General features: G+C 39.3%; 15 protein-coding genes and 1 non-coding gene across 16 annotated transcripts; 7 read left to right on the forward strand and 9 right to left on the reverse strand.

Moving 5' to 3' along the window:
• Window positions 1-116: 116 nt before the first annotated feature.
• Window positions 117-1,463, reverse strand: ELP4 (Elongator subunit ELP4; the record flags this gene model as incomplete). Its single annotated transcript, XM_002497802.1, has 1 exon — window positions 117-1,463. One exon carries the CDS (start codon window positions 1,461-1,463, stop codon window positions 117-119), a length of 1,347 nt encoding a protein of 448 aa, XP_002497847.1.
• Window positions 1,464-1,776: 313 nt separating this feature from the next.
• On the forward strand, window positions 1,777-3,132 carry FMP30 (N-acetylphosphatidylethanolamine-hydrolyzing phospholipase D; the record flags this gene model as incomplete). The annotated part of the gene is made up of 1 exon (XM_002497803.1): window positions 1,777-3,132. The coding sequence occupies one exon, from the start codon at window positions 1,777-1,779 to the stop codon at window positions 3,130-3,132; it is 1,356 nt and encodes a 451-aa protein (XP_002497848.1).
• A 26-nt stretch (window positions 3,133-3,158) lies between these two features.
• On the reverse strand, window positions 3,159-4,136 carry ECM31 (3-methyl-2-oxobutanoate hydroxymethyltransferase; the record flags this gene model as incomplete). Its single annotated transcript, XM_002497804.1, has 1 exon — window positions 3,159-4,136. One exon carries the CDS (start codon window positions 4,134-4,136, stop codon window positions 3,159-3,161), a length of 978 nt encoding a protein of 325 aa, XP_002497849.1.
• A 300-nt stretch (window positions 4,137-4,436) lies between these two features.
• MSD1 (aspartate--tRNA ligase MSD1) lies at window positions 4,437-6,404 on the reverse strand (the record flags this gene model as incomplete). Its single annotated transcript, XM_002497805.1, has 1 exon — window positions 4,437-6,404. One exon carries the CDS (start codon window positions 6,402-6,404, stop codon window positions 4,437-4,439), a length of 1,968 nt encoding a protein of 655 aa, XP_002497850.1.
• A 62-nt stretch (window positions 6,405-6,466) lies between these two features.
• SWD3 (Swd3p) lies at window positions 6,467-7,426 on the reverse strand (the record flags this gene model as incomplete). Its single annotated transcript, XM_002497806.1, has 1 exon — window positions 6,467-7,426. The coding sequence occupies one exon, from the start codon at window positions 7,424-7,426 to the stop codon at window positions 6,467-6,469; it is 960 nt and encodes a 319-aa protein (XP_002497851.1).
• A 218-nt stretch (window positions 7,427-7,644) lies between these two features.
• On the forward strand, window positions 7,645-8,085 carry UMP1 (Ump1p; the record flags this gene model as incomplete). Its single annotated transcript, XM_002497807.1, has 1 exon — window positions 7,645-8,085. One exon carries the CDS (start codon window positions 7,645-7,647, stop codon window positions 8,083-8,085), a length of 441 nt encoding a protein of 146 aa, XP_002497852.1.
• A 655-nt stretch (window positions 8,086-8,740) lies between these two features.
• On the forward strand, window positions 8,741-11,047 carry ZYRO0F15004g (uncharacterized protein; the record flags this gene model as incomplete). The annotated part of the gene is made up of 1 exon (XM_002497808.1): window positions 8,741-11,047. One exon carries the CDS (start codon window positions 8,741-8,743, stop codon window positions 11,045-11,047), a length of 2,307 nt encoding a protein of 768 aa, XP_002497853.1.
• Window positions 11,048-11,101: 54 nt separating this feature from the next.
• On the reverse strand, window positions 11,102-11,716 carry SEC66 (Sec63 complex subunit SEC66; the record flags this gene model as incomplete). The annotated part of the gene is made up of 1 exon (XM_002497809.1): window positions 11,102-11,716. One exon carries the CDS (start codon window positions 11,714-11,716, stop codon window positions 11,102-11,104), a length of 615 nt encoding a protein of 204 aa, XP_002497854.1.
• Window positions 11,717-11,907: 191 nt separating this feature from the next.
• On the forward strand, window positions 11,908-13,626 carry NPL4 (nuclear protein localization protein 4; the record flags this gene model as incomplete). Its single annotated transcript, XM_002497810.1, has 1 exon — window positions 11,908-13,626. The coding sequence occupies one exon, from the start codon at window positions 11,908-11,910 to the stop codon at window positions 13,624-13,626; it is 1,719 nt and encodes a 572-aa protein (XP_002497855.1).
• Window positions 13,627-14,170: 544 nt separating this feature from the next.
• ZYRO0F15070r lies at window positions 14,171-14,242 on the forward strand. The gene has a single exon. It is a non-coding gene; the product is annotated as a tRNA-Gly (tRNA).
• Window positions 14,243-14,475: 233 nt separating this feature from the next.
• PPN2 (putative serine/threonine-protein phosphatase) lies at window positions 14,476-15,735 on the reverse strand (the record flags this gene model as incomplete). The annotated part of the gene is made up of 1 exon (XM_002497811.1): window positions 14,476-15,735. One exon carries the CDS (start codon window positions 15,733-15,735, stop codon window positions 14,476-14,478), a length of 1,260 nt encoding a protein of 419 aa, XP_002497856.1.
• A 585-nt stretch (window positions 15,736-16,320) lies between these two features.
• On the forward strand, window positions 16,321-16,812 carry YPD1 (Ypd1p; the record flags this gene model as incomplete). Its single annotated transcript, XM_002497812.1, has 1 exon — window positions 16,321-16,812. One exon carries the CDS (start codon window positions 16,321-16,323, stop codon window positions 16,810-16,812), a length of 492 nt encoding a protein of 163 aa, XP_002497857.1.
• A 73-nt stretch (window positions 16,813-16,885) lies between these two features.
• On the reverse strand, window positions 16,886-18,586 carry MGS1 (ssDNA-dependent ATPase MGS1; the record flags this gene model as incomplete). Its single annotated transcript, XM_002497813.1, has 1 exon — window positions 16,886-18,586. The coding sequence occupies one exon, from the start codon at window positions 18,584-18,586 to the stop codon at window positions 16,886-16,888; it is 1,701 nt and encodes a 566-aa protein (XP_002497858.1).
• Window positions 18,587-18,652: 66 nt separating this feature from the next.
• On the reverse strand, window positions 18,653-19,576 carry PHO13 (4-nitrophenylphosphatase; the record flags this gene model as incomplete). The annotated part of the gene is made up of 1 exon (XM_002497814.1): window positions 18,653-19,576. The coding sequence occupies one exon, from the start codon at window positions 19,574-19,576 to the stop codon at window positions 18,653-18,655; it is 924 nt and encodes a 307-aa protein (XP_002497859.1).
• Window positions 19,577-19,906: 330 nt separating this feature from the next.
• Window positions 19,907-21,604, forward strand: ALG9 (dolichyl-P-Man:Man(6)GlcNAc(2)-PP-dolichol alpha-1,2-mannosyltransferase; the record flags this gene model as incomplete). The annotated part of the gene is made up of 1 exon (XM_002497815.1): window positions 19,907-21,604. The coding sequence occupies one exon, from the start codon at window positions 19,907-19,909 to the stop codon at window positions 21,602-21,604; it is 1,698 nt and encodes a 565-aa protein (XP_002497860.1).
• Window positions 21,605-21,680: 76 nt separating this feature from the next.
• Window positions 21,681-22,988, reverse strand: ADE12 (adenylosuccinate synthase; the record flags this gene model as incomplete). The annotated part of the gene is made up of 1 exon (XM_002497816.1): window positions 21,681-22,988. The coding sequence occupies one exon, from the start codon at window positions 22,986-22,988 to the stop codon at window positions 21,681-21,683; it is 1,308 nt and encodes a 435-aa protein (XP_002497861.1).
• Window positions 22,989-23,714: the final 726 nt, after the last annotated feature.

Here is a 23,714-nt window from a genome sequence, read left to right on the forward strand (position 1 = left end):
TTGTTAAAAGGACCTTATTTCGGACTGTACTTCATACTTCTTATATAACAAGACTATGCTTATACAGTGACTAATGGCAGAAAAATACCGATAAAAATCCTAAGTAGACGTTATTCTCAGAAATCCAGATTAACTGTTGTATTACTGCCTGGAGCATCTGCTGATTGAGGGTTTGTACTGTCATTTCGCAGAGCTGATTGGGTTGACGATGAAGACGATGATGGATTCCCGCCTGCATCTTCGTTATCTTCGACTGGAATTCCCCATTCTTCGATCTCAAATCTTTTCCTACCATTTTTGAATGCAAACTCTGATTTAGCTACATGCATTTCACCCCTCTCACTAAATACCGGTAGTTTCAATACATGCAATAGTCCATGTTGTACTTTATTAGGTTGCGATTTGTAGGCTCTTTCTAAGAATTTTAGCATCTCTTGATCAAATGGCTCCAAGGTGAGCACTGAATCAAAAATATTTTCCACCTGTGATATCATAAAATCACTTAACATGTCAGCAGATACCGTGGCTAATAAAGCACACCGGGATTGATGCTTCTTGATGATGCCCCTGAGTCCATGCACTAGTGATACGACTCCCGAAAGCTTGAACATATGTGGTGGATACATGGCAGGATGTAATAATGACGGCACTAGAATTCGTATTAGTTTACCCTTGTTCTGTGTAATGATTCGGTCTATCTGACCCAATACAGTTTGTAAAGGTTGTACAGGTGATACAAAAGAGATCTCCTGTGGTGTTGGTGCTGGCATCAATCGTGTAGTGATGTCAAATTGGTTGCTGTAATTCTTATATTCCTCTGCATTGTAGACAGGATTTTCATCTTTGGAAGCACCATCGGTCAATTTGTACCTCCATGCAATTCTCAAATCGTTGTAACGAGAAGGTTGCGCTTGTTCTGCCAAATTCTGGACTGTCAACTTTGATTCCTCCTCTGCGATCTTTGATCTCTTAATATCCTTCTTACTACCCTTATAAGTGCCAGGCAACTGTTTGGAAAATGATTGATCTAACGACACCACAATCAAATGTGTGTTCCCCGTCTTGTTGGAATCAATCCTATTATGTACAATACCCTGTGCAGCAAAAACTTTGCAAAGCACTGTGTTAAACTCTGTGGTAGTTTTTTCTTCTACCAGCAATGAATTTCCCAGCGGTAACCCCATGTGTCCCAATAGTCTATCCAAATCCTGACAACCAGTGGATGTAGTCTGTTGAGACGTAGCAGGAGAAGGTCTTATACCTGGATGATTACTAACAACGTCATTATCGATATTGAGTTTGGCAAACTGACTCGTTGGTGGTACAGTTCTACCGGCTCCAACTGGAGGAGATTCCCTCTGTGGTATCTCTCTACCGGCCAGGGGACGCCCTGGTAATCCACGGGGATCGGCTCTCCTAGCTCCAGTTCCGTTAAGAACTTCCCCACGTCTTCTGAATGACATTTTAGACCTCTAAATCCTTATTTTACCTCTTTATTGAGTATAGCTCATCTCATCTTGAAGTTAGTTTTCTTTTTTTTTTTTCAACATTTCAGATTTTTTTCATTGTACTCTTCGAGAATATATAGCCATCAAAATAATAGGAATATTTAAGGAATTTGTACGAGATTGGGAGCTCATATGGTCTTCTAGAGTGTGGGTAATAAGAATAGACATACCTCAATTACTAATTCACCCTTTTCCTGACAAAGGATTCCAAATTTCGGATTGATACTGGCAATTTTTGGTGATTTTAAATGATTAAGCTTGGTTGATCATGATAACTTCTGGATATCAACTTCTGGGATCATCTTCAATCAGATTTTTATCTTCAAGGTGCAATCAAGTAATATTGCGGCGAACTTTTGCCACCAAAAATTCTCATAACAAACCAGAACCTTCCAAGCATTATGTGCTTAGCGCTGTACTTACTTTATTAATACCTTATACCGGTTATGCCATATATGTCTCCACATCGGCAGCTAAAGAAGTCGAAATTCGTCAAAGACTTTCAGAATTGGTGGAAGGTGAAGGGGAAAATTTTGAAGGAACTTTGATCAAATATTCTCCTTTGCAAGTGTTAGGACGTTATGAAAATCCATTCTACGAGTATAGGATACAAACCGTTTATGAATTCTTTTGTAACAGAATATTTGAACTATTTCAGGTTAGTAGAGGCGGGATTCCAAAAGATAAAGTGCAAATGGGTAAATTGATGCCAGTCCATAAACCTGAATGGGGTCCAGATTGTCAACTTAAAGATTATTCGAATCCTATATCTCACAAAATACTAAAAGAAACGTCCTCAGAAGTGGTTAAGAAGAAGGAGGGCAAGGATTTTCCAGTTTACAATACCTGGTTGGGACAATCGTGTAATTATGTGGTCTACAACGGCCTCAAGGTATTGACTGATCCAATTTTTAGTGATTTCTTAGTGCACGAAACACTGGGACCAAAAAGAATTACTGAAATGCCCTGTCAAATACATGATGTACCTACACCTGATGTAATTTTGGTTTCGCATAACCATCCAGATCATTTAGATATGAAGAGTTTGGAACATTGGCAAAAGGGACATCCACTTTGGGTAGTACCGGCAGGTATGAAAACATTTATGGAGGAACATCACGTCAGCAATGTGGTCGAACTGTCATGGTGGGAGACTTTGGAGCTCAAGAAAGATGGTCATAGTTATCACGTCTCAAGTACACCCGCGATGCACTGGTCTGGAAGATCTCTTTTAGATGCTAACGAATCGCTTTGGTGCTCGTTCTTGTTTAGTCATAATGGTAAACCTATAATGTTCCATGGTGGTGACACTGGGTATGTCAAAGATCTATTCGTGAGGATCAAGCAGCGCTTCGGTGGTGATTGTAAGCTGGCGATTCTACCATGTGGGCAGTATTGTCCTGAATGGCACCAAAAACCTCGGCACATCTGTCCTGAAGAGTTAGTGCAAATAATGCAAGATTTAAATGCTAAACACGCTTTGGGTGTTCATTGGGGAACGTTCACACTGAGCGGAGAGTATTTTAGAGAACCGAAGGAGAGGCTTGAATCTTTGGCGGCAAGACAAAGTATTAAGGATAGATGTTACTGTCCTGAACTTGGTAAAACGGAAAAGTTCGAATAATTTTGAAATATAAACGATTATGTCCATTAGTTGGTGTTATTGATGTTGCTGTTCTTATTTGTATCGTCCAAAAAGGACTTCCACAGATCTTCTTTGATTTTGAATGTATGCAGTTCTTGGTTGGGGAAAGTCGATTCTTCAACTTCTTTCACGTATTGGCTCAATGCATCTTGGGCATGGGAGTGCAGTTGACCATATTGTTTCACGAATCGAGGTAAAGAATTCTGTTTCATGCCAATCATATCGGCAATCACGAGAACTTGCCCACTACAGCCAGGACCTGCACCAATGCCAATCACAGGTACAGATAATTTAGAGGTAATGTAGCTAGCAACCTTATGAGGAACACATTCCATTAAAATGGCCCAACACCCAGCTTCTTCCAATTTCTTGGCGGTCTCACATAAAATACTTATATCTTCAATTCTCTTGTTGCCCTGTACTTTGAATCCACCTAACGAATGTGCTCTTTGTGGTGTAAGTCCGCAGTGACCAACCACCGGTATACCTCTTGAACACAGCTCTTTGATAAATCCTATCGTGTAGGAGTCCTTTGTATGGGGCCCCGTTTCCACCTTAACAGATGCAATTTTGCTGCTCAATTTCATAATATCAATTGCATTCGTGATCCCTGTCTGTATACTACTTTCAAAAGTCCCGAATGGCATATCTGCCATGATCATTGATGGACCTTGGGCCCTGCAAACAGATCGAACGTGATATTTAAATTCATCGAATGAAATGTCAGTGGTAGATTCGTAACCTAAAGCTGTCATTGCCAATGAATCTCCCACAAGAATTGCATCACAATTGGCATCATGTACCCATTGAGAAGTAATATAATCATGAGCAGTGCTGACCGTTATGGGTATCCCCTTCAAGTATTTTTCATGTAGACTTTGAATTGTATTACTCTTGAGTGGACTAGCAGGTTGCGCTGAGTAGCACCTTCTTAGGGCTAATGTGGAAAATCTTGAAGTAGCCAATCTGAAGGGCACAAACATCTAGAAAATCATGAAAACAATCGGTTGTCTGATCTTTATTCTTGTGTTTAAGTGTAAGCTCATCGCTCGTTGAAATTTCATTATTCTTTTTTCAAGAAAACGTAAATCATCTAAATAACCATGGGGATCACAATGAATATTTAAAGCTGTTAACCTCTCTGAAATGATACTTAGTGAATCCAATAAAACAAGGAATTTTTGTGCTTCAAATGTACATATCTGCTGTTTCTTTTTATCGTCATAATTATCTATCTGCAAGCATATTTGGAATATTTACAAGAAAATCGAAGTTAGAAAATCTTACTTCTTCTTGAAGACATTATATTGCTCAAGAGCTTCATTCTTGACTGTGGAGGGACTTCCTACGACCAGATCAGAGCCTGTAACACTCTTAGGGAAAGCCATGACGTCCCTAATACTTTCAGTACCACAGAGCATGGCACACATTCTGTCAAACCCAATTGCAAATCCTGCGTGTGGAGGTGTACCCATCTTGAATGCCTCTAACAAGTGGCCGAAAACTTTGTGAGGTTCTTTAATCTTTAGAATTTCTTCAAAGATGTATTCTTGCAACTGTGGATCGTGCACTCTAGTGGATCCACCGCCCAGCTCAACACCGTTGACAACGAGATCGTAATGTTGTCCCAATGCCTGGGTTGGATTGGTTCCCAATTTGGCATAATCACGGATTTGCACCATAGTAAAAGGATGATGAGATGACTCTACACGATCTTCTTCATATTCTGGGTATTCGAAATTATTACTAGACTCCTTTTCCACCGGAGAGAACAGAGGGAAGTCTTTAATCCAGACTGCAACGTCCTGATCTATCAATTTGTCCTTGTATGCATTACTCTTCATGACCAGTTGACGTAATTTACCCAAAGGTGTAGGATTCTCAAATAACTTCAAAATATCTTGTCTAGTAGATCCACATATGATATCACCAGGTTGTAGGTCTAAGGCCTTGGCCACTAGTTTAGGGTTTTCAAAGAAGGCAATGTCCAAGAACTGGTCAACCCATTGACTCTTATCTTGCTCGTTTAGAATGGGAACCACTTTAGGAGTCCTATAGTTGTAATGTTCAGGATTCTTCAAAAATGACCATTTCTTGTTAAAGTCTTTCTTGTCGTCGAATGCATTTCTTAAGATCAGAACTTCAAAAATAGGGAAGCTCTTGTCCGAATTTCCTAGTGCTCTGAATTCTGAAAGATCAAGAATCTTGAGATCTGGCGCACATAAATCTGGTTTGTCAATACCATACTGTGACATGGCTTGCCTGTAACTCATATGTCTTACGGGTTGAGATTCGCTAACAGGGACCACGTTGCCCTGGATATCCAAGGTGTAGAGACCTCTGGACAGTTTTTTCCAAACGAAAGTTACTGCTTCTTCCACCGATTGCATCACATCTTCCCCATTGGCAAATGCCATTTCTAAATCTAACTGTGTAAATTCAGGCTGTCTATCTGCTCTTAAATCTTCATCTCTGAAACATTTGGCTACTTGAAAATAGCGGTTTATACCACTTGCCATAAGCAATTGCTTATACTGTTGAGGACTCTGTGGTAATGCATAAAAAGTAGGTTCTTCATCAGTAGTAGTTCTTCTAGTGGGAACTAAAAATTCACGAGCACCTTCTGGAGTTGATTTGAACAAAATGGGGGTCTCAATTTCAGTAAACCCTAGTTCATCAAATTTTTGCCTCAAAGCTTTGGATAATTGGTACCTAGTCTGTAAAAACTGTTGGAATTTTGGTAATCTCAGTTGTAAATATCTGTATTCCGGAGGGTACGCACCTTTGGTTTTAAAATCTTGTAAATCTGCAGCTCTTTTATCAGCACCGTTAAGAGTAGCAACAGATTCTAACTTCAATTCCAAGCTGGTCTTGGGCTCATCGCTCTTTTTGCCCTTTTTCAATGCCAGTGAACCTTGCACTTGAACAACGTCTTCTACAGCAGCATTCTTCAGAAATGATTGAGAATCAACCACTTGAATCACATCTCCCTGAGAATCACGAATCTCGCCGAATATCAATTCTTTACCAATTTTTCTTGGCTTCTTATCAATCCATCCATTTATAACGACTTTATCACCAGGATTACATGCTAGCGATTGCTTAACATTTTGAGCTTGTCTTTGAAATTCAAATCTTGGTTTAACAATATCTAGTGCAGGAAGCTCTCTTAGCACTTTACTAAACGTGTGCAACCTGCTTCTGGCAAGAATCATTGTTATCTTTCTCGATTCCACCTGTGGAATTTTCATTGAAGTTCGTTCAATCTTTTCAAAGTGATGGGCATCATTATTACAGATAAAATACAGAAGTTCTATTTACATGTCCATTTCCATGCATAGCAATCCCCATTGAGCGATAGGGAGCACATGGTTTCTCCATAACAGTGAATGCTCATTACAGGATTACCGCTATGCGTTTCACCATCAATCAATTGTAAAAGTTTCTTAGTGGCAGAATTCCAACAGTAAATCTTACCATCCTCATATCCACTAACGACTATTGGAGCAGATCCGTCTGATGGATATAAGAAATCCATACCGCAGGATCTTTGTAACTGTCTCTCCTGGGAAGGTTCAATCTTGAAAGTACGAACAACATCACCTCTAATGCAGTCCCAAATCTTGACGATCCCATCTAGTGATTTAACCAAAAGATATCTAGCATTTTGTGAGAATTTAACTTGAGAAATTGGTACCACACCAGTTTCACTCTGCCAATCTTTATCGTAAGTCAGGGTTTTCAAACAATGACCTGATGCCATATCGAATACACGAATCAATCCGTCATAAGATCCTGAACTTAATATGGTAGAGTCTAACTGCGGAATATCTACAGAGACCACAGATTCAGAATGAGCTGCTATAGTCCTCATTAGAGACCCATTCAAAACATCCCAAATCTTTATACTTTCATCCATAGAGGATGAACATAGTAGATTACCCTTAGGATTAAAAGCTAATGATACCACAGGAGCTGTATGACTTACCAATCGATGCAAGGGTCCGTATGAAAGATGAGTGATGCCAACAGTAAAGTCGTCACTTGCGGTTGCAATGCATTGGCCATCTGGAGACCAACAGATTTCAGATATGGGTTTAGAGTGTTGAGTAAGTACAATTCTTGGTGGTAATGGTGGGGTTTCTAAATCGTATACTAATACGTGATCACCTATACCAATAGCTATACTTTTACCATTAGGTGCAAACTTTGAACAACACAATTGATTGCCATCTTGAACGGGTATGGGTATTCTAAACTTGATTTCGAACATGGAATAGGCCAAATGAACTCAATATCATTGATTAAGGAGCTTATTGTCTCGCTTTTGTATCTATTTCATCTGTAGTGTATGTGTATCTAGTTTGTATACCATTCTCACAGGGAACGGACTTAGCAGTGGCAACTTGAACCTTTAATCACTACAACAACTAAGCAAGAATAGTGGCAAAAAAGACTAAGTTTACCGTATAAAAGACACTCTAGTTTATCATGAACGTCGTACCACCATCGAATTTCCAATCTCAAGTTTCTACAGATAAAGGATTATCATCAAATGCCATCAAATCGTTGCCAGACACTCTACGTCAACAAAATGGTGGTTCAGTACCACAATCTAGTCAGCTAAGTAATAGACATCCATTAGAAGCACGTCTGCAGAACTGGGAAGAGACTCAACGTAAGAGACAGTTGGAGCAGTACAGACAAATATTTGGTATTGCAGAACCTATGAAAAGAGTTATGGATTTAAAGCTTGTAGAACAAACTGATTTCAACCCTTTGAACCAATCAAATCTACATAGAGATATTCTTTTGAATAAGGACTCTAGCATTGATTGGGAGGATGTTTACGGTGAGCCACTTGTAAGCCAAAGTGGGAACTTACTGGGTGACGATGTGCATGCTAAGATCGAATCTCACACAGGTATCTAATGCTATATAATTACAATATAAGATAAAGATATTGCTATGCGTAACTGTTTTGCTATTATGATAACTATGATTACCATTGTTATCGCTATTACTACTACTACTACTACTACCACTACTACTACTACTCTCCCCCATTCGAACCCTATAAGATTTATTTCTACAGTTCGAATCCCGTAAGGAGCATCTTAGTAATTTCTCGGGTTCGAATCTTATAAGAGTCAAACTTGGCCACGTTCGGGGTGATTGAAAATTTTTTATTTCGATTTTCCGCATAGTCTGGCAACATTACGCATGGACGACTCGAATTCAAACTTTTCAACCCTGAAAGAACAAGGCCGTTAAAAACTAAGCAATTAGAATAACCAATCTGTCTATAAAATTGTTATTATTACGAGTTATTCCGTGTTCGTCGTCATACTTATCCAGTTAAGAGTATAATTGGATTGTGAAGCATTGATCTTTCTCCAATAATAATAATAAAAAAACAAAAAATATAGAATATTCTAACAATAATAAAAAAAATTAAAAAAAAAAAAAAAAAAATTAAAAAGTCAACTGCAAAATAGACTGTATCTGTTCCTATCCTAATTGATTGCTTGCATCGATACTTTTTCAATTGTTAACTCTCACCAATCCCTAATTATTTTATTTTAGTATGGATTTCCAATCGCATTATCAAGACCCTTTGAATTCGATGAATTATCAATTCCAGAATATTTCACTTCAAAATGGTCCTACTTTTGACCCTGCAATTGCTCGAATGGGTACTCCAGTACGTGTATCATCAGGAGCTGCACAACCTCTGAGCCGTCAAACCTCTATTATGGATTCTATCGGTATCCAAAGATCATCGTCCCCGTTTGTTGATCCCTCATCAGGTTTAAATTCAGCTTCTACTCCCTCTGCTGCTGCTGCTGTTGCTGCTGCTTCCGCAACGCCAACGACCTCTTCTGCAACTACGGTGCCTACTACCACCATGAACCCAGCATTAACCCCAGGTCACATGTTTAACTCTTTATCGCATCAGAATTCGGTTGCTCAAGATTCTGCTACTTCTTCGCCGTATCCATCTCAGATGGCTACTCCAAACGTTTTGCATGGTGGATTATTTGGATCAGTTCCACCTGGTGTCAGTAGTTCGGCAACTGGTAGAGCACCACCCTTGCTTGTTGATTCTCAATGGAGATATATTGATACTCAGGGTCAAATTCAGGGTCCATTTGGATCGGGACCCATGTCCCAATGGTATGCAAGTGGTTATTTTCAACCATCTTTACAAATTTCAAGGGTTCCAACTACCTTAGAACCATTTGGTATTAATGATAATTTTATTACTTTAGGCGATTTGATTTCTAAAGTTAATAATTTCCAAGATCCATTTCATGCATTTGATTTAGTCGCTGCTAATATTCTACCGAATATCGGATCTGCCTTGAATGTTCCAGTACCACCTGCTCCAGCAGCGGCCGATGCTGTTGCCGCTGCCCCAACTTCCACTACAATTGCCCCTGTTACCGCCTCTGCTAATGTTCCATTTCAACAGCAACAACATCCTGCTTCTACAACGGCCCTGCCAAGCGAAGACTATACACATGATGAAATTTTGAAACTAAAAGACTTAGACGGTGGATATTACCATGATACTGTGGTACCAATCCCTACCGGATCTAGGAAGCAAGAGAAGGTTACTGAGCAAGAAAGATTAGAGAAGGTTGCAGAGAAGAAAAGTGAAGAAGGGACCAAGAAAGATGAGAAGAAGAAGAAGAAAGAAGAAGAAGAAAGTAAAAAACAAAAGGCTGAAGAAGCAGCCAGACAATTATTGGAACAAGAATATGAGACTAAAAGGAAAGAAGAATCGAAGAAGTCAAAGAAGTCTCAGAAGCAGAAAGAGGTTATACGGGAATCTCCACCTGTGGAACCTTCAACTAAAGAAATTTCACCAAAGGAACAGACAGCAAAACCTGCTACTGTGCAACCAGCTACTGAAGTGAAGACCACAGTTGCTCCATGGGCTGACAAAGTTAAAAACACAGCATTACCTAAGCTTCCCTCCATCTCTGAACTTCAAAAGAGAGAAGAAATGGAAAGAGTTGAAAAGCAGCGCCAAGAAAAGATCGCAGCAGACAAATTGAAAGAACAAATCATTAAAGAGGATAAGGAACGACAAGAACTAAAATCTGTCTTAACTTGGGCTGATAAACCAAAAGCAGCACCTGTAAGTGTTGATATTAAGCCACAGTTGAAGAAAGAAGAAAAGAAGAAACCATCCCGCAAACAAGAAACTGTCACTTTAGATGAATTTAATGATCCAAAGTTTTTGAAGGAACAGACTAAATTATGGGAGGAAGCTCAAAAATCAAAAACTAAACGTCCAACCGTGGCAAACACTGCTAGTATTGTTAGCAGTGCTGGTGGTCAAAGTGCATGGACAACGGTAACATCCAAGTCTGTTAAACAAACCAGTGTAGGTGCTCAACAAAAGCCTACCGTACAGCCCAAGTCTTATATCAACCCCGATAAGCTCAGAGCCGTTGGATCCAATAATACCACTAACAGACAAATTGGTTCATCTACCAGTATTCCAGGTTTGAAGGTGAAACAAACCCAAAGTACGCCAGCATATCCAGGCAATGCATCCATATCGGCACGTCAAGAATTCTTAAGATGGTGTCGTTCTCGTATGCAATTAAATGCATCAGTGAGAAAAGATGCTGTCCTTGAAGTGTTATTAAGTTTGCCTGCAGGCGGTGAATCCGTCAGTATTATCGCGGACACAATTAATTCAAACTCTAATGCTATGGATGGTAAAAGGTTTGCAGAGGAATTCATCAAGAGACGTCAAGAAGTCGAGAAACAAATCAAGGATCCTCTGACTTGGGCCGAAGTTTTATCTATGCCCGAAGGCGATGATGACGATTGGGAATTCCAAGTTGTCAGCAAGAAAAAGGGAAGAAAGCATTAAACTTTGTAATCTGTCTCTATGTTACACAAGCATATATATATATATATAATATAATCACTCGATTAGTCTGCCATTGTTATCTAGCTTCAGCTCCCATTCTTCGGCGCACACTGTCTTACGCTTTAAAATAGAATTATAACGTCTTGCCAACGCCTGGTTAAAGCAGATTTCTTTGGCCACTACCACAAACATTTGTAACCAGCCAGGTTGTATCTCTTGAGCCTCTTGTAAAGTTTGTTTAAATTCGAGTTCTATCAATTTGACCTCATTTTGATAACGTTGCCAGTAGTCCTCACCAATGGATCCATTCTTGTAAAGGATGTTAATCTGAGGTTCTAATTCTTTCATCTTAAATGAACGTCTGATTGCTTCAGCACCCCTGTTTAACAATGCTGCTTTTAACACCTTTTCATGTACAGGTTGTTCATCGTTCAACTCTTTCAACGCTACATGAATATCCCTAGCATCGTTATCATCAAAGATGGAAGGCAATTCAGCCATCTTTGCAATTCTTCTTTTTCTGTACTGAGATCCAAAAATAACCAATGAAAGGATCAAAATGGCACTGTATATCAGTGGTGTATAAACTGAAACGATCTTGGTCTCTACATGTTCTTCTGTTTCGAAAAAGGTACTGTTACCATGGGCATCCCCTTGATAAGATGACATTTTGGATCTTCAGTTGGCCTCGACGAGCGTGTTACGCTTAAATTCCAACGCTTTCTTTAGATGTATAGTTGTTAATTACTACTAAGAATTTTTCATGTTGAAAGATATCTTTAAAGGTGAACAAACTACATGTTACAAATAAGTGGCAAAAAGACTAGTTGAAATCATCATTTTATTAAGTTTGGATCGCGATGATTTTGAGAATTAGGTCTAAGGAAGGTATGCAAAGAGTTTCCTGCGATTCAGGAGACCTTTTTGGTACAGTTGTAGAGAAAATACTGTCACATTTAAGTCCATCTGTAAATCCTGCTACTATAACTGTGGGAAGCCAAGAATCTACCGCAAATGAGCCTATAGCTGGTCTGGTTTATCGTAGTGTAGCAGATTTGGGATTAAACCACGGTGACATTGTATTTGTCAAATATCAAGAGAAAGAAGGTGAGCAACCTAAGGAAGCTGCGTCTGTTAATATAAATACAACTGAAAACGTTAAGGCCTCTATTGCACCTCCTGCAAAAGAATTGCAATTAGATCAGGAATTAGAAAAGGAAGAAGGTTTGATACCAAGAAAGAAATCCTCACTTTGTAGACATGGTGACAACGGTATGTGTGAATACTGTTCCCCTTTACCACCTTGGGATAAGCAGTATCACGAGGATCGTAATATCAAACACATTTCATTCCATTCGCATTTGAAACAGTTAAACGAAAGTACTAATAAGGCTACCGGTGGATCATATATCGCCCCCTTATCACAACCAGATTTTAGGATTAACAAACGCTGCATCAATGGACATGAACCATGGCCTCGTGGTATATGTTCTAAGTGCCAGCCTTCTGCAATTACTTTGCAACAACAGAATTTCAGAATGGTAGACCATGTCGAGTTCCAAAAAAGTGCATTGATCAATGAATTTATTGAATGTTGGAGATATACGGGAACTCAAAGGTTTGGTTACATGTATGGTACCTATCAAAGGTACGATGCCACACCTTTAGGTGTCAAAGCTGTTGTCGAGGCTATTTATGAACCCCCTCAACATGATGAACAAGATGGGTTAACCATGGATATGGAACAAGTGAAAGAGGAGATGTCTAAAGTGGATCAATTAGCCGAAACTTTCGGCCTATTTCCTGTAGGATTGATTTTTACGGATTTGAACGATTGTGGTGCTGGTGATGGTTCCGTTTTTTGTAAAAGACATAAAGATTCGTTTTTCCTTTCGTCTTTGGAAGTTTCAATGGCGGCTAGGCATCAATTATCACATCCAAACGTTTCCAAATTTAGCGAACAGGGTCATTATTCATCAAAATTTGTCACTTGTGTGATTTCAGGTAATTTACAAAACGAAATCGATATTGCATCTTACCAAGTGTCCACAAGTGCTGAGGCACTTGTAGATGCCGATATGATTACTGGATCAACGCATCCATCAATGGCTTTTATTAATGAAACAACGTCCGAAAGATATGTGCCAGAGATTTTCTACATGAAAAGGAACGAATACGGGCTAACTATCAAGGAAAATGCTAAACCGGCATTTCCAGTTGATTATTTGCTTCTTTCATTGACTCATGGGTTCCCCCTAGAATCATCTGAAAGAAAACCATTGTTTGCCACAACTGCTGATTTCCCATGGGCTAACAGGCAAGCGATGGGGTTGTCACAGGACCACCACGAATTGAAAAGATATCTTTATGGTGCCGCAACAAGTGGAGATTTCAAAGAATTACAGAGCAAACTTTCTAACTTCCACTTATTGCTCTATTTGCATTCCTTAGAGGTTTTATCACCATCCGAATGGCTTCTGTTGGTAGATGCTGTTAAAACTGATGAAGATGAGAAATTATTCGAATTAATCTCTACACCTGGTTGGCAAACTTTGGTGATGATTCTTCAAGAGAGTTAATAGCTTATATAATGGTAATTGATAAAGAATCTATTTGGGAACGTTATATATACATGTTGGATTCGCAGCTGTGTAGCATGGCTAAGCGCTCAATTTAACATCTAGTGCTTGCGAAACTGTTTCGGAGAGCAGCTCTTCGGCAACAAATTCTTGGAAATTGCAGTAAGATTTAATAGCCCAATAATTCATAATGAGACTCAGGTTCATCGCATCTTGATAACTATAGAACCTATTACCTATTTTATGGCGCTACGAAATGCCTTGTACCAGCATGCCATGCACCCAAGGTAAGCTGTCACATGTACTAAGTATCGCATCTCTACCTTATAAAACTACTAGCTATGAAGGAGAACTAGCATAAAATGTAAAGAAGTATTTTTCACATATATTAAAGTCCTTAGATACTAGTGAAACAAGAAACATAAAGATTTATGGGCAAAGAAAGGTTGATAGTACCATTTTGTGTCCCGGTTAAAATTGAAATCATCTGAAGGAACATATTCAATATTAAGGAGTAAAAGCATCAATATCATACAACTCGAACGGGCGGTTAGTGTAGTGGTTATCATTCCACCCTTCCAAGGTGGAGACACGGGTTCGATTCTCGTACCGCTCATATTTTTTGGTTCAGCATCGAAAACGTCGTTCAATTTCAAGCTCATGGGACAGTCAACAGCATGCCTCTTTTATCGTTCCCGTCTTCTTAGAGCATTAAATCAATTAAATTCATTACGTACATGCCCAATTGCTTGTATATACCTGTGCGATTAAAATTAGGGACTATGAAATCACAATTGGGCCTTCCTTATATCGATTAACAAATCGAAAATTTTCAGATGAATCCTTTGATCATTGCGGTTTGAGTATACGAGGAGCGAACCGATGTTCCTGGGACTTTCCTAGCTCTTCCCCCGGCGGGTCTTTTGAAGCAACTTGTTCTTGTTCATTTAGTTTGGGAACCCCATGTTTCTGGTCTTTGGGATCTTCCCCAGGTGCCTGATGAGGTTGTTCCTGTGCCCCATTATGACTTTCGTCCGGTGATTCAGATTTGTGTTCTCCTGGAGGTCCCGCTGGTTTCGATCCTCCTGGATGTTCTTCTGGTCCTCCTTCTTTTGATTCTTCTGAACCCCCCTTCGGCCTTCCTGGAAGACCCTCTGATTTCGAATCTTTCGATTCTTCAGAATGCCCCTCCGGCTTTGGATCTTCCTTAGAGTGCGTTGGTCTTTGTGGTGCTCCTAGAGATTCATCATGAGATGGAGGTTCAGATTTCCCACCGTCGCCAAGCATTTTCCATTCATCAAGTTCTTCAACATTTTTTCCTTCACTCTGAGCTTTTTGCTCCATTGCCAAAAGAGCTGTTCTTCTCACACCATTACATCTTACTTGATGCAACTTTGTCGTTACTTTACCCGATATCCTTGTGAATTCCATTCCTGTTAACTCACCGCCTTTAACACAACCTGTATCTAATCCCATCGTATGTCCTCTAAGGTTTAAACCTTTACTTGCATCATGTCCGTAGAGAACATAAGTTGACAATAATTCATCCGGTAACTTCGAACCTTTCCAAAGTTTGAACCATCTAATAAAATGCTTATTTTCCTTTTCCTTTGAGAACTGAGCCAAATTACTTTTATCCACATATTTCATTTCAGTTAGAGCTTTAATACCAGGTACCCTATTGTTAAAATCACCCGGTAACATGCCCGCATGAACTGCATACAATTGTTTCTCGCCTAAATCAATATGCAACGCAGCCGAACAATGCTGAGCCAATGAAACCATCTTTTCGGGTCCCAATTGACGTGAAATTTCCCAATGTGCACGCTTAATCTTTGTGATATCACCAGGAATGAAAAGTTCTTCACTTAACGTAAATTGCAATGGTTTCAGATTACGTTTTTTATGCCAAGGAAACTTAGCCACACCTGGATTTAAAAATGCAAACATAACCGCTAAATCATGATTCCCCAGAACACATTTAACTTTATCCTTATTATCGAGAATAAAATTCGCTACTTGGACAGAATCTGGTCCCTTGGCCAAAAAGTCTCCTAATAGTACTACTGTGGTGTCCTCCAATCCGGTTTTTTCAAATAATTGTTGCATTTCATGATACTGACCATGTACATCGCCCACAAAGAGTAATCTTAAGTCATGGTCCTTGTCCGCAGGTAGTGGTACCTCATCAAGAAGGCTAATCCTGGGCAAGCTGAAGATAGGCTCATTATCGAGTAGATTTTTAACATAGGCACAGTAAACTGCGAACAACGAAAGGAAAAGAAGCACGCTGATGAAAAAGTGCTGTTCTCCGCATCAGTAACTGCCGTCCTAATACTCTTCCAGTTGTGCTTAAACCCAAGTTACTGTTCCCTCTCTTTCTTGAGACACACACTATTGTTCAACTTTAAAATTTCTTGGCATTCTCGGCCTCTATTTATACTCTTTGGAAAATCGGGGCAGCACGTGCACCTGAAAATTTTTGTAAGTGTACCTTTAAACGTTATCAAACTTAATCATAGTACTAACACAACAACGATTGTTCGATGAAATAGTGGGAATTAATACTTTTGACGAGTCTATTAGGTCCTAAGTGGTAATTGGGAGGGTTTTAAAAAAATCCGCAGGTATCAATTCGACACTAAAAGGGTGAAGATCTGAAGCTTTATTATTTTATTTTTTTGTTTATACTCGATGATGTCAGCTATCCCCAAGGAGATTATTAACTGGAGTATCCTCAACGAAATTGTTTCAATGGATGAAGACGATCCTGAATTTAGTAAAGGGTTAATTATCCAGTTTATGGAACAGGCGCAAACAACTTTTGATAAGATGCAGACTATTTTGCACACGACAAAGGACCTTGGTGAACTAGATTCCCTAGGGCATTTCTTGAAGGGATCATCAGCTGCGTTAGGTTTGCAGAGGATCGCATGGGTTTGTGAAAGAATTCAAAATTTAGGTAGAAAACATGAAAATTCTTTCCCCAGTAGTGAAGTAGTTAGAGCTTCATTGTTTGGTAATAATATGGAGCCAAGTAGTGCGGCAAGCGTTGAAAGTGAAAACATGCCACAATTGGATGATTCCGTCTATTTGGGATTAATAGGTGAAGCCCTACAAGAGGCTAGAAATGAATTTCAACTGGCGAAGTTGGAATTATCCAAGTACTACGGTTCCCCATTGTAATAGTATAACGAAAAAAAACAAACAACGACAACAACGACGATCCAATTGCTGTATAAAATGCGTAAAAAGAAATTCAATATTTCAAATCTGAATCCGTTTTAGTCCCCAAGGGTTGACCATCCAAAAATTTTAAGTCATCTAAATTGGAACATTGTTCAAGAACTTCTTGGGGGAAATATTCTTGCCTCACTTTACCATCGACGTAATCGGGATTGTATTTGTAACCTTCACTATATCCCAATTCTTCCATCAACCTTGTTGGTGCATTACGAATGTGTAGGGGTATCCCACTACTTGCCATTGAATACTTATTTTCACCAAGCATCGACTTTAGCCTTTTCCAACCACGGTATAGTTCAACTGACTTAGGAGCCCTACACAATGAAACACAACACTGGGCTAATGCTAAATCTGCCTCTGGCAGCCCTATTTTCATTACTGTTTCATAAGCCGCCACCGCCAACGGTAATTGTGAATTATCAGCTAGTCCAACATCTTCACTTGCAATTCTAATCATTCTTCTAGCAATGAAGCGCGGATCTTCACCTCCTTGAATCATCCGTGCCAAATAAAATAAAGAAGCATTTTCGTTAGATCCTCTGACGGATTTATGGAATGCTGAAATTGTATCGTAATGGTTATCACCGCTCGTATCGTAGTACGTATTGATATCATTTTGACCCACCATTTTTTTCACATCATGTTTACTCAATTCTCTGTCTATACTCCTGCTGGAAATTTCCACCATCTCTAAAAGGTTCAGGGCTCTGCGCGTATCGCCCACAGAAAGATCCACAATATACTCTAAAATTGATCTTGGAAGCTTTAATGGTATATCCACCCCCCATACGTTTCTTCTACATTTGTTAAGAAGAGCTATACCTCTGGAGAGGACAATACATGCCTCATTGGTGGATAACTGTTCTAAAACGAAAACATGACACCTACTGATCAGTGCATTATTGAGTTGGAAACTAGGATTTTCAGTCGTAGCACCTATGAGAACAATATCACCATTCTCGACGTGTGGCAGCAATAAATCTTGTTGTCCCTTGTTAAAACGATGAATTTCATCAATGAAAAGTACTGTACGTCTCTTAGTCAAATGGAAATCATTTTTACTCTTATCAAAAATAGATCTCAACTCCTGAGTGTTAGCCTTAGTGGCACTAGTTTCTATCATAGTGTATTGGAATTTACCATGCACGCTGGCGGTTTTAGTCAGTAGTCTCGCCAATGTAGTCTTACCCACACCTGGTGGGCCCCAGAGGACCATTGATGGTATGATACCTTGTCTGATATACTTGGAAAGTGTACCACCTTCTTGTGACAATATATGCTGTTGGCCTACATATTCTGTCATTTCCCTTGGTCGAACTTTCTCACTTAACGGCAGATGGCTAATCTTTTGTAACCACTGATACTCTGAATCAAATTGTGGTTTCTTAGCAGGCCGACCTGCAGACTCACTAGAGAAAGCAGTGGTATTCATAGCAGTGTTAGAAGTATTAGCTTCATTGGACGGTGCAGATTGGGTTTCTCTCCCCCTCTTTCTACCCAATACGCTAGTCATGGTACGTGGTTTACCATTAGATGTGCATGTATCCAAATGTTGATTGATCATAGAATAACCAACCTTCTTGTTGCAAACCGGACAAGATATGATTTGCTCAACATTGTTACCAGTCCCCATCCTGGAGTTACGATCCTGCGTCAACTGTCTATTGGTTTTTACAGTGTTACATGTATGTATATCAATCTCATCTGATCTCATCGCGTCACGTAATCTATCACTACACTAATATTTGTAAAGTAAGATGGAAGAGACTATATAAATAAATCATTGTAAGTACTCGTAGACATCCCCCAATTTCTCAGCATAGTACTTTGGCCTTGGGTGATCTGAATTCTCCTCAAGTGCTCTATCTTCAGTTTCAATACCTGTTAAGACCAGTAGAGTACCACCAAGGCCACCTTCAACGCCGAAACGTATGTCTGTATTGAGCCTATCACCAACCATACAACTTTTTGAGAGTTGTAAATTCTTGGAGGATACAATAGTGTTTAACATGTTTTGATTTGGCTTACCACAATAGATGGGTTGTCTGCCAGATGCGTATGCCAAACTATTAATCACTGAACCAGCACCGGGGAAAATGTAGCCCTTTTGTGGATATGTGGAATCGACATTAGTGCCGATGAAATGAACTTCGGGCTTCTGTAGGTACTGAAGACTGATAGCCAACCTATGGTAATTGATCTTAGAGTCTAAACCTGCGACCACGCAACGGACTGCTGGATCTAAACCGTTGACAAGGAATGGTGACTTTTCAGCATCAAATTGCTCATCCAGACGGGGATCTGTACCACCAATAGATTCATAGCCCATCAAGGCTAGCTCTTCAGCAATACCAGCTTCACCACAAATCCATACTTTATCCACACCAGGCTTCAATTTGAGGAAGTCTCTCACGTAGACCGCACTTGAATAAGAAGAGCTAAAGATTTGGTCTTGAGTCACTTCAATACCGAACGAGGCAAATTTCTTACAGTAAGCAGCTCTTGATTTGGTAGAATTATTGGTGACAAAGATGGCCTGCTTACCTGATTTCTCTAGCAGAGACAATGTCTCTTTAACATGGGGCAACAAGTGCTTTCCTAACCATAAGACACCGTCACAATCGAACAAAAAAGTATCGAAACCGTCTAAAAACTCTTGAGCTGTTGATTTATTGCTTATCTTGGTAGGATAACCTTCTGTCATTGTTTATTAGTCTCGAGCAGCTATGTTTGAAACAACAGTCAGTTGATAAGTTCCTGGAAATTAAATCCTGTCTTATTCTTTATAGCAACCAGATCCTGAGGAAACCACCACCTGACTCACTTGATGAACTGATTAATCAACAATAACAAGGTCAAGAGGAAAATTCATACGTTATTGAAATGCTAAATTAATATTGGAAACGTTATATTCGAATACGCACCTGGTTTCTGTAGGTGCCATTTCGCCCTATACAAGCAGAAACTTCGACCAAGTGTCTCTTCTTCCTACCACTAAAAAATACCGTATGGTAAGGAAAACTAACGTTCAAGTATGAGTGGTAAGACCGTAACGTTAACATTAGTACTGCTGTTGTCGTTGTCCAGATTATGCTTGCAACCAGTTTTCAGTATCATTTCTGATTGTGATGAGACTTATAACTACTGGGAGCCATTGAATCTTTTGGTCAGAGGGTTTGGTAAACAGACGTGGGAATACTCACCAGAGTACTCTATTAGATCGTGGTCATTTTTATTACCCTTCTATGGTGTTTTACACGCATTCCAGGGTATACTTCCTGGGCTAGATGCTTACTGGAACTTTTATATCACTAGATTCCTTCTAGGTCTATTGAGTCTTGTACTAGAAATTGGACTACACTGGGAAATTAGCAAGTTGATGTCAATGCGTGTCGCTAACCTCTGGTTGTTTTTCCAATTGTTCAATCCTGGTTGGTTCCATGCCTCTGTTGAATTATTACCTTCTTCCATAGCTATGTTACTATCAATTGGATCCATCAAGTATGCACTCAGATACCTATCCGGGGGCCAAGAGAAACCATTCATTCTCAGCATGGCTTTCACTTTTATCGCCGGTGTATTGGGTTGGCCCTTTGTATTCCTATTAGGATTACCTCTATGTTTCCACTATTTGATTACACACAAGTTGATCAATACCATTAGAGCCGCCTTTGATGCAGGTACAGTATTGACTTTAGTAGTCATCATGGTAGTTGGATTGGATTCCCTCATCTACGGCAAGTTTACACCTGTATCCTGGAATGCATTTTGGTACAACGTCGTAGATGCTAGTGAAGTGTCAGGTCCTAACATCTTTGGTACCGAACCCTGGTTCTACTATATTTTAAACCTAGTGTTGAACTTCCCCTTACCAGTGCTCGTTCTAGCACCATTGGGTTTGTTCCATAGACGTATCTGGCCATTATCATTATCACTATTAGCATGGTTAGCCATCTTCATGGTTCAACCTCATAAGGAGGAGAGATTTCTATACCCAATTTATGGGTTCGTCACACTATCAGCGGCAGTTGGTTACGAGAAATTGGTGAGTTTGTTTAAAGGTTCTTGCTGCTTGCACAAGACTTTTCAATTGGGTACTATAGCTACGGTAATTCTTTTAGCAACTTCTCGTATAGCCGCTCTAGTGATTCATTACGGTGCACCTTTACAAGTGTATGGTGAATTATACAACTACACCCTCAATACAGACAAATCAAGAAACGTTTGCACGGGGCGTGAATGGTACCATTTCCCCAATTCCTTCTTACTTCCTGATCATCACAGATTAAAATTCGTTGCATCAGGATTTGATGGACTGTTACCAGGCGACTTTCCTGAAGAAGGTGGTTTATTGAACCAAATTAGACAAATTCCTCCAGGCATGAATAAAGAAAACCAATTTGATGAAGGTAAACTATGGCCAAGTGATGACTGTGACTTTTATGTGGACATTTTCAAACCAATTGATTTCTTTAAGGACGATTTCAACCCATTGTGGATGCCATCTGACTGGGATAAAATTTCTTGTCACAAATTCATCGATGTGGAAGATTCAAAGATTTTGGGTAGATCCTTCTACGTACCTGAGTGCGTCTCAAACCATTTACAAGAGTTATTCCCACAGCACTGGCCCAAGATTTACAAAGCTGGCCAAACCGATTACTGTCTGTACGGTAACGTTACAAGATTTAAAGAGTTATCCCAAAAGAAAGATTCTGCAGTCGTCTATTGAGCCGAAAGAGAAAAGAGAAAAGAGAAAACTAAGTATGCTGTATAAATATACTCTTTATATAAGTTGATTATAAACCTTAAATTCTTTGAATTTCCTTGTGAACCATATTATCTCTGCTAGGACCAGTACCTACCCATTCAACTGGAACACCAACAAAGTCCTCAATAAATTTAATATATTTCTTTGCGTTTTCAGGCAAATCGTCATACTTGGTCACCTTGGTGATATCCTGTTGCCAGCCTGGCAAAACCTTGTACTCCACTTCGACTTTACCCAATTTAATCAAATCTTCAGGGAAAAGATCTAGTTTTTGGCCCTTGTAGTAATATCCAATACCAATTGGAATTTCTTTGAAAGTATCCAAAACGTCCAATTTGGTAATGTTTAAACTGGTGTAACCATTGATCAAAGTGGAATACTTCATAATAACTAAATCTAACCAACCGCAACGACGCTTTCTACCGGTGGTAACACCATATTCAGCACCGATTTCCTGTAGTTTTTCACCATCTTCATTTAGCTGTTCAGTAGGGAAAGGACCTTCACCGACTCTAGTGGTGTAAGCCTTTACCACACCGTAACACTCATCGATAACCTTTGGTGGGATACCCAAACCGCTAATAACACCAGCAATACCAGTGTTAGAAGAAGTCACAAAAGGATAGGTACCAAAATCGATATCCAACATAAGAGCGTTAGCACCTTCCACCAAGATTTTCTTCTTGGCTTCAATAGCCTTGTGCATGAAAACGACAGAATCAACAACAAATGGTTTTAGGTCTTCCTTGTACTTCTTGAAGCGTGCTAATTCACCTTCAGCATCGTACTCGAAATCACCATATCTCTTCTTTCTGGTCTCAAGCAGTCTTCTGTACATGTTTTCGAAAACAGTCCATGATTCTGGGTTATCGTTGACCAAATGGTGAACTCTAATACCAGATCTTGAAGCCTTTGTAGCGTAAGTTGGACCAATACCTTTACCAGTGGTACCGATGTTCTTACCATCTGTACTAGCACCGGATAATTCAAGTTCTCTCAATTTATCGGTACGTTGGTGGAAATCAAACACTAAATGAGCTCTTGAGGAGATGAACAACCTCTCTCTAGCGTCATTTAGACCCTTGGTTTCCAAATCCTCCAATTCCTTGAAGAACGATGGTACGTGAATCACAACACCATTACCCAACAAATTCAGACTCTTTGGGTTAACTAAACCTGACGGTAACATGTGGAAGTCGTATTTGACACCATCAACAACGATGGTATGGCCGGCATTGTTACCACCAGCACATCTAGCAACTAGGTCATACTTGCCAACTAACAAATCGACTAATTTACCTTTACCTTCATCACCCCATTGGGCTCCTAAAACGACATTAACCATTTTTATAAGAAAACAGTCTCAACTAAACCAGGATAATAAGACTAACAAAAGTTTCCTCGAGAATTCAAAAGGTTGTACCAAAAGTATTCACAAGCGAGACATTTTATATATAATCAAGAAAGGTTTTAATTAGTGTGTATTATAATAGTGAAAAGAGAATTGAATAAATAAGAATATTTGCTATAATTTCGAACTAAAAGGAGAGTAAAGAACAATTCTCGAAAGATACAATGCAAATAAGAGAAAAATTTATCGACCTTTATATGTTGATTAGGTTTACGAAGCATACGGTTGTTTAAACCGGACCGAACGGAATATCCTTATGATATTTGATGACTTCATCAAGAAGCTAATTTTTGTTGATTTTAATTGAAGTTTAATTGAGTTTTTAATTGAAATTTAATTAAAATTGACTCTTCTCGTTCAATCACACGAGGAAAGCGGTCGAAGTTAAGAGGTTCGGCAAATATGCGTAATTTCTACATAACCTGCAAAACCCATACAAAAAATAGACTAGCTCTAACAAGTGTTTTTGAACAGTAAAACAAATGGAAGGTGAGATGTGATGGGAGCGGCCTTTAATACTATAAACTTCTTGGTTGGCTAATTAATTAAGTAGATAATTTCTGGATAAATTAGCCACGCGATCACTTTATACGAATTGATTTAATTTTCTACATGCCGTATAAAATGAGGAGCAAAGCAACACATGTGACTAAATTATTC

This window comes from Zygosaccharomyces rouxii (genome assembly GCF_000026365.1).
Source record: "Zygosaccharomyces rouxii strain CBS732 chromosome F complete sequence".
Classification (NCBI taxonomy): domain Eukaryota; kingdom Fungi; phylum Ascomycota; class Saccharomycetes; order Saccharomycetales; family Saccharomycetaceae; genus Zygosaccharomyces; species Zygosaccharomyces rouxii.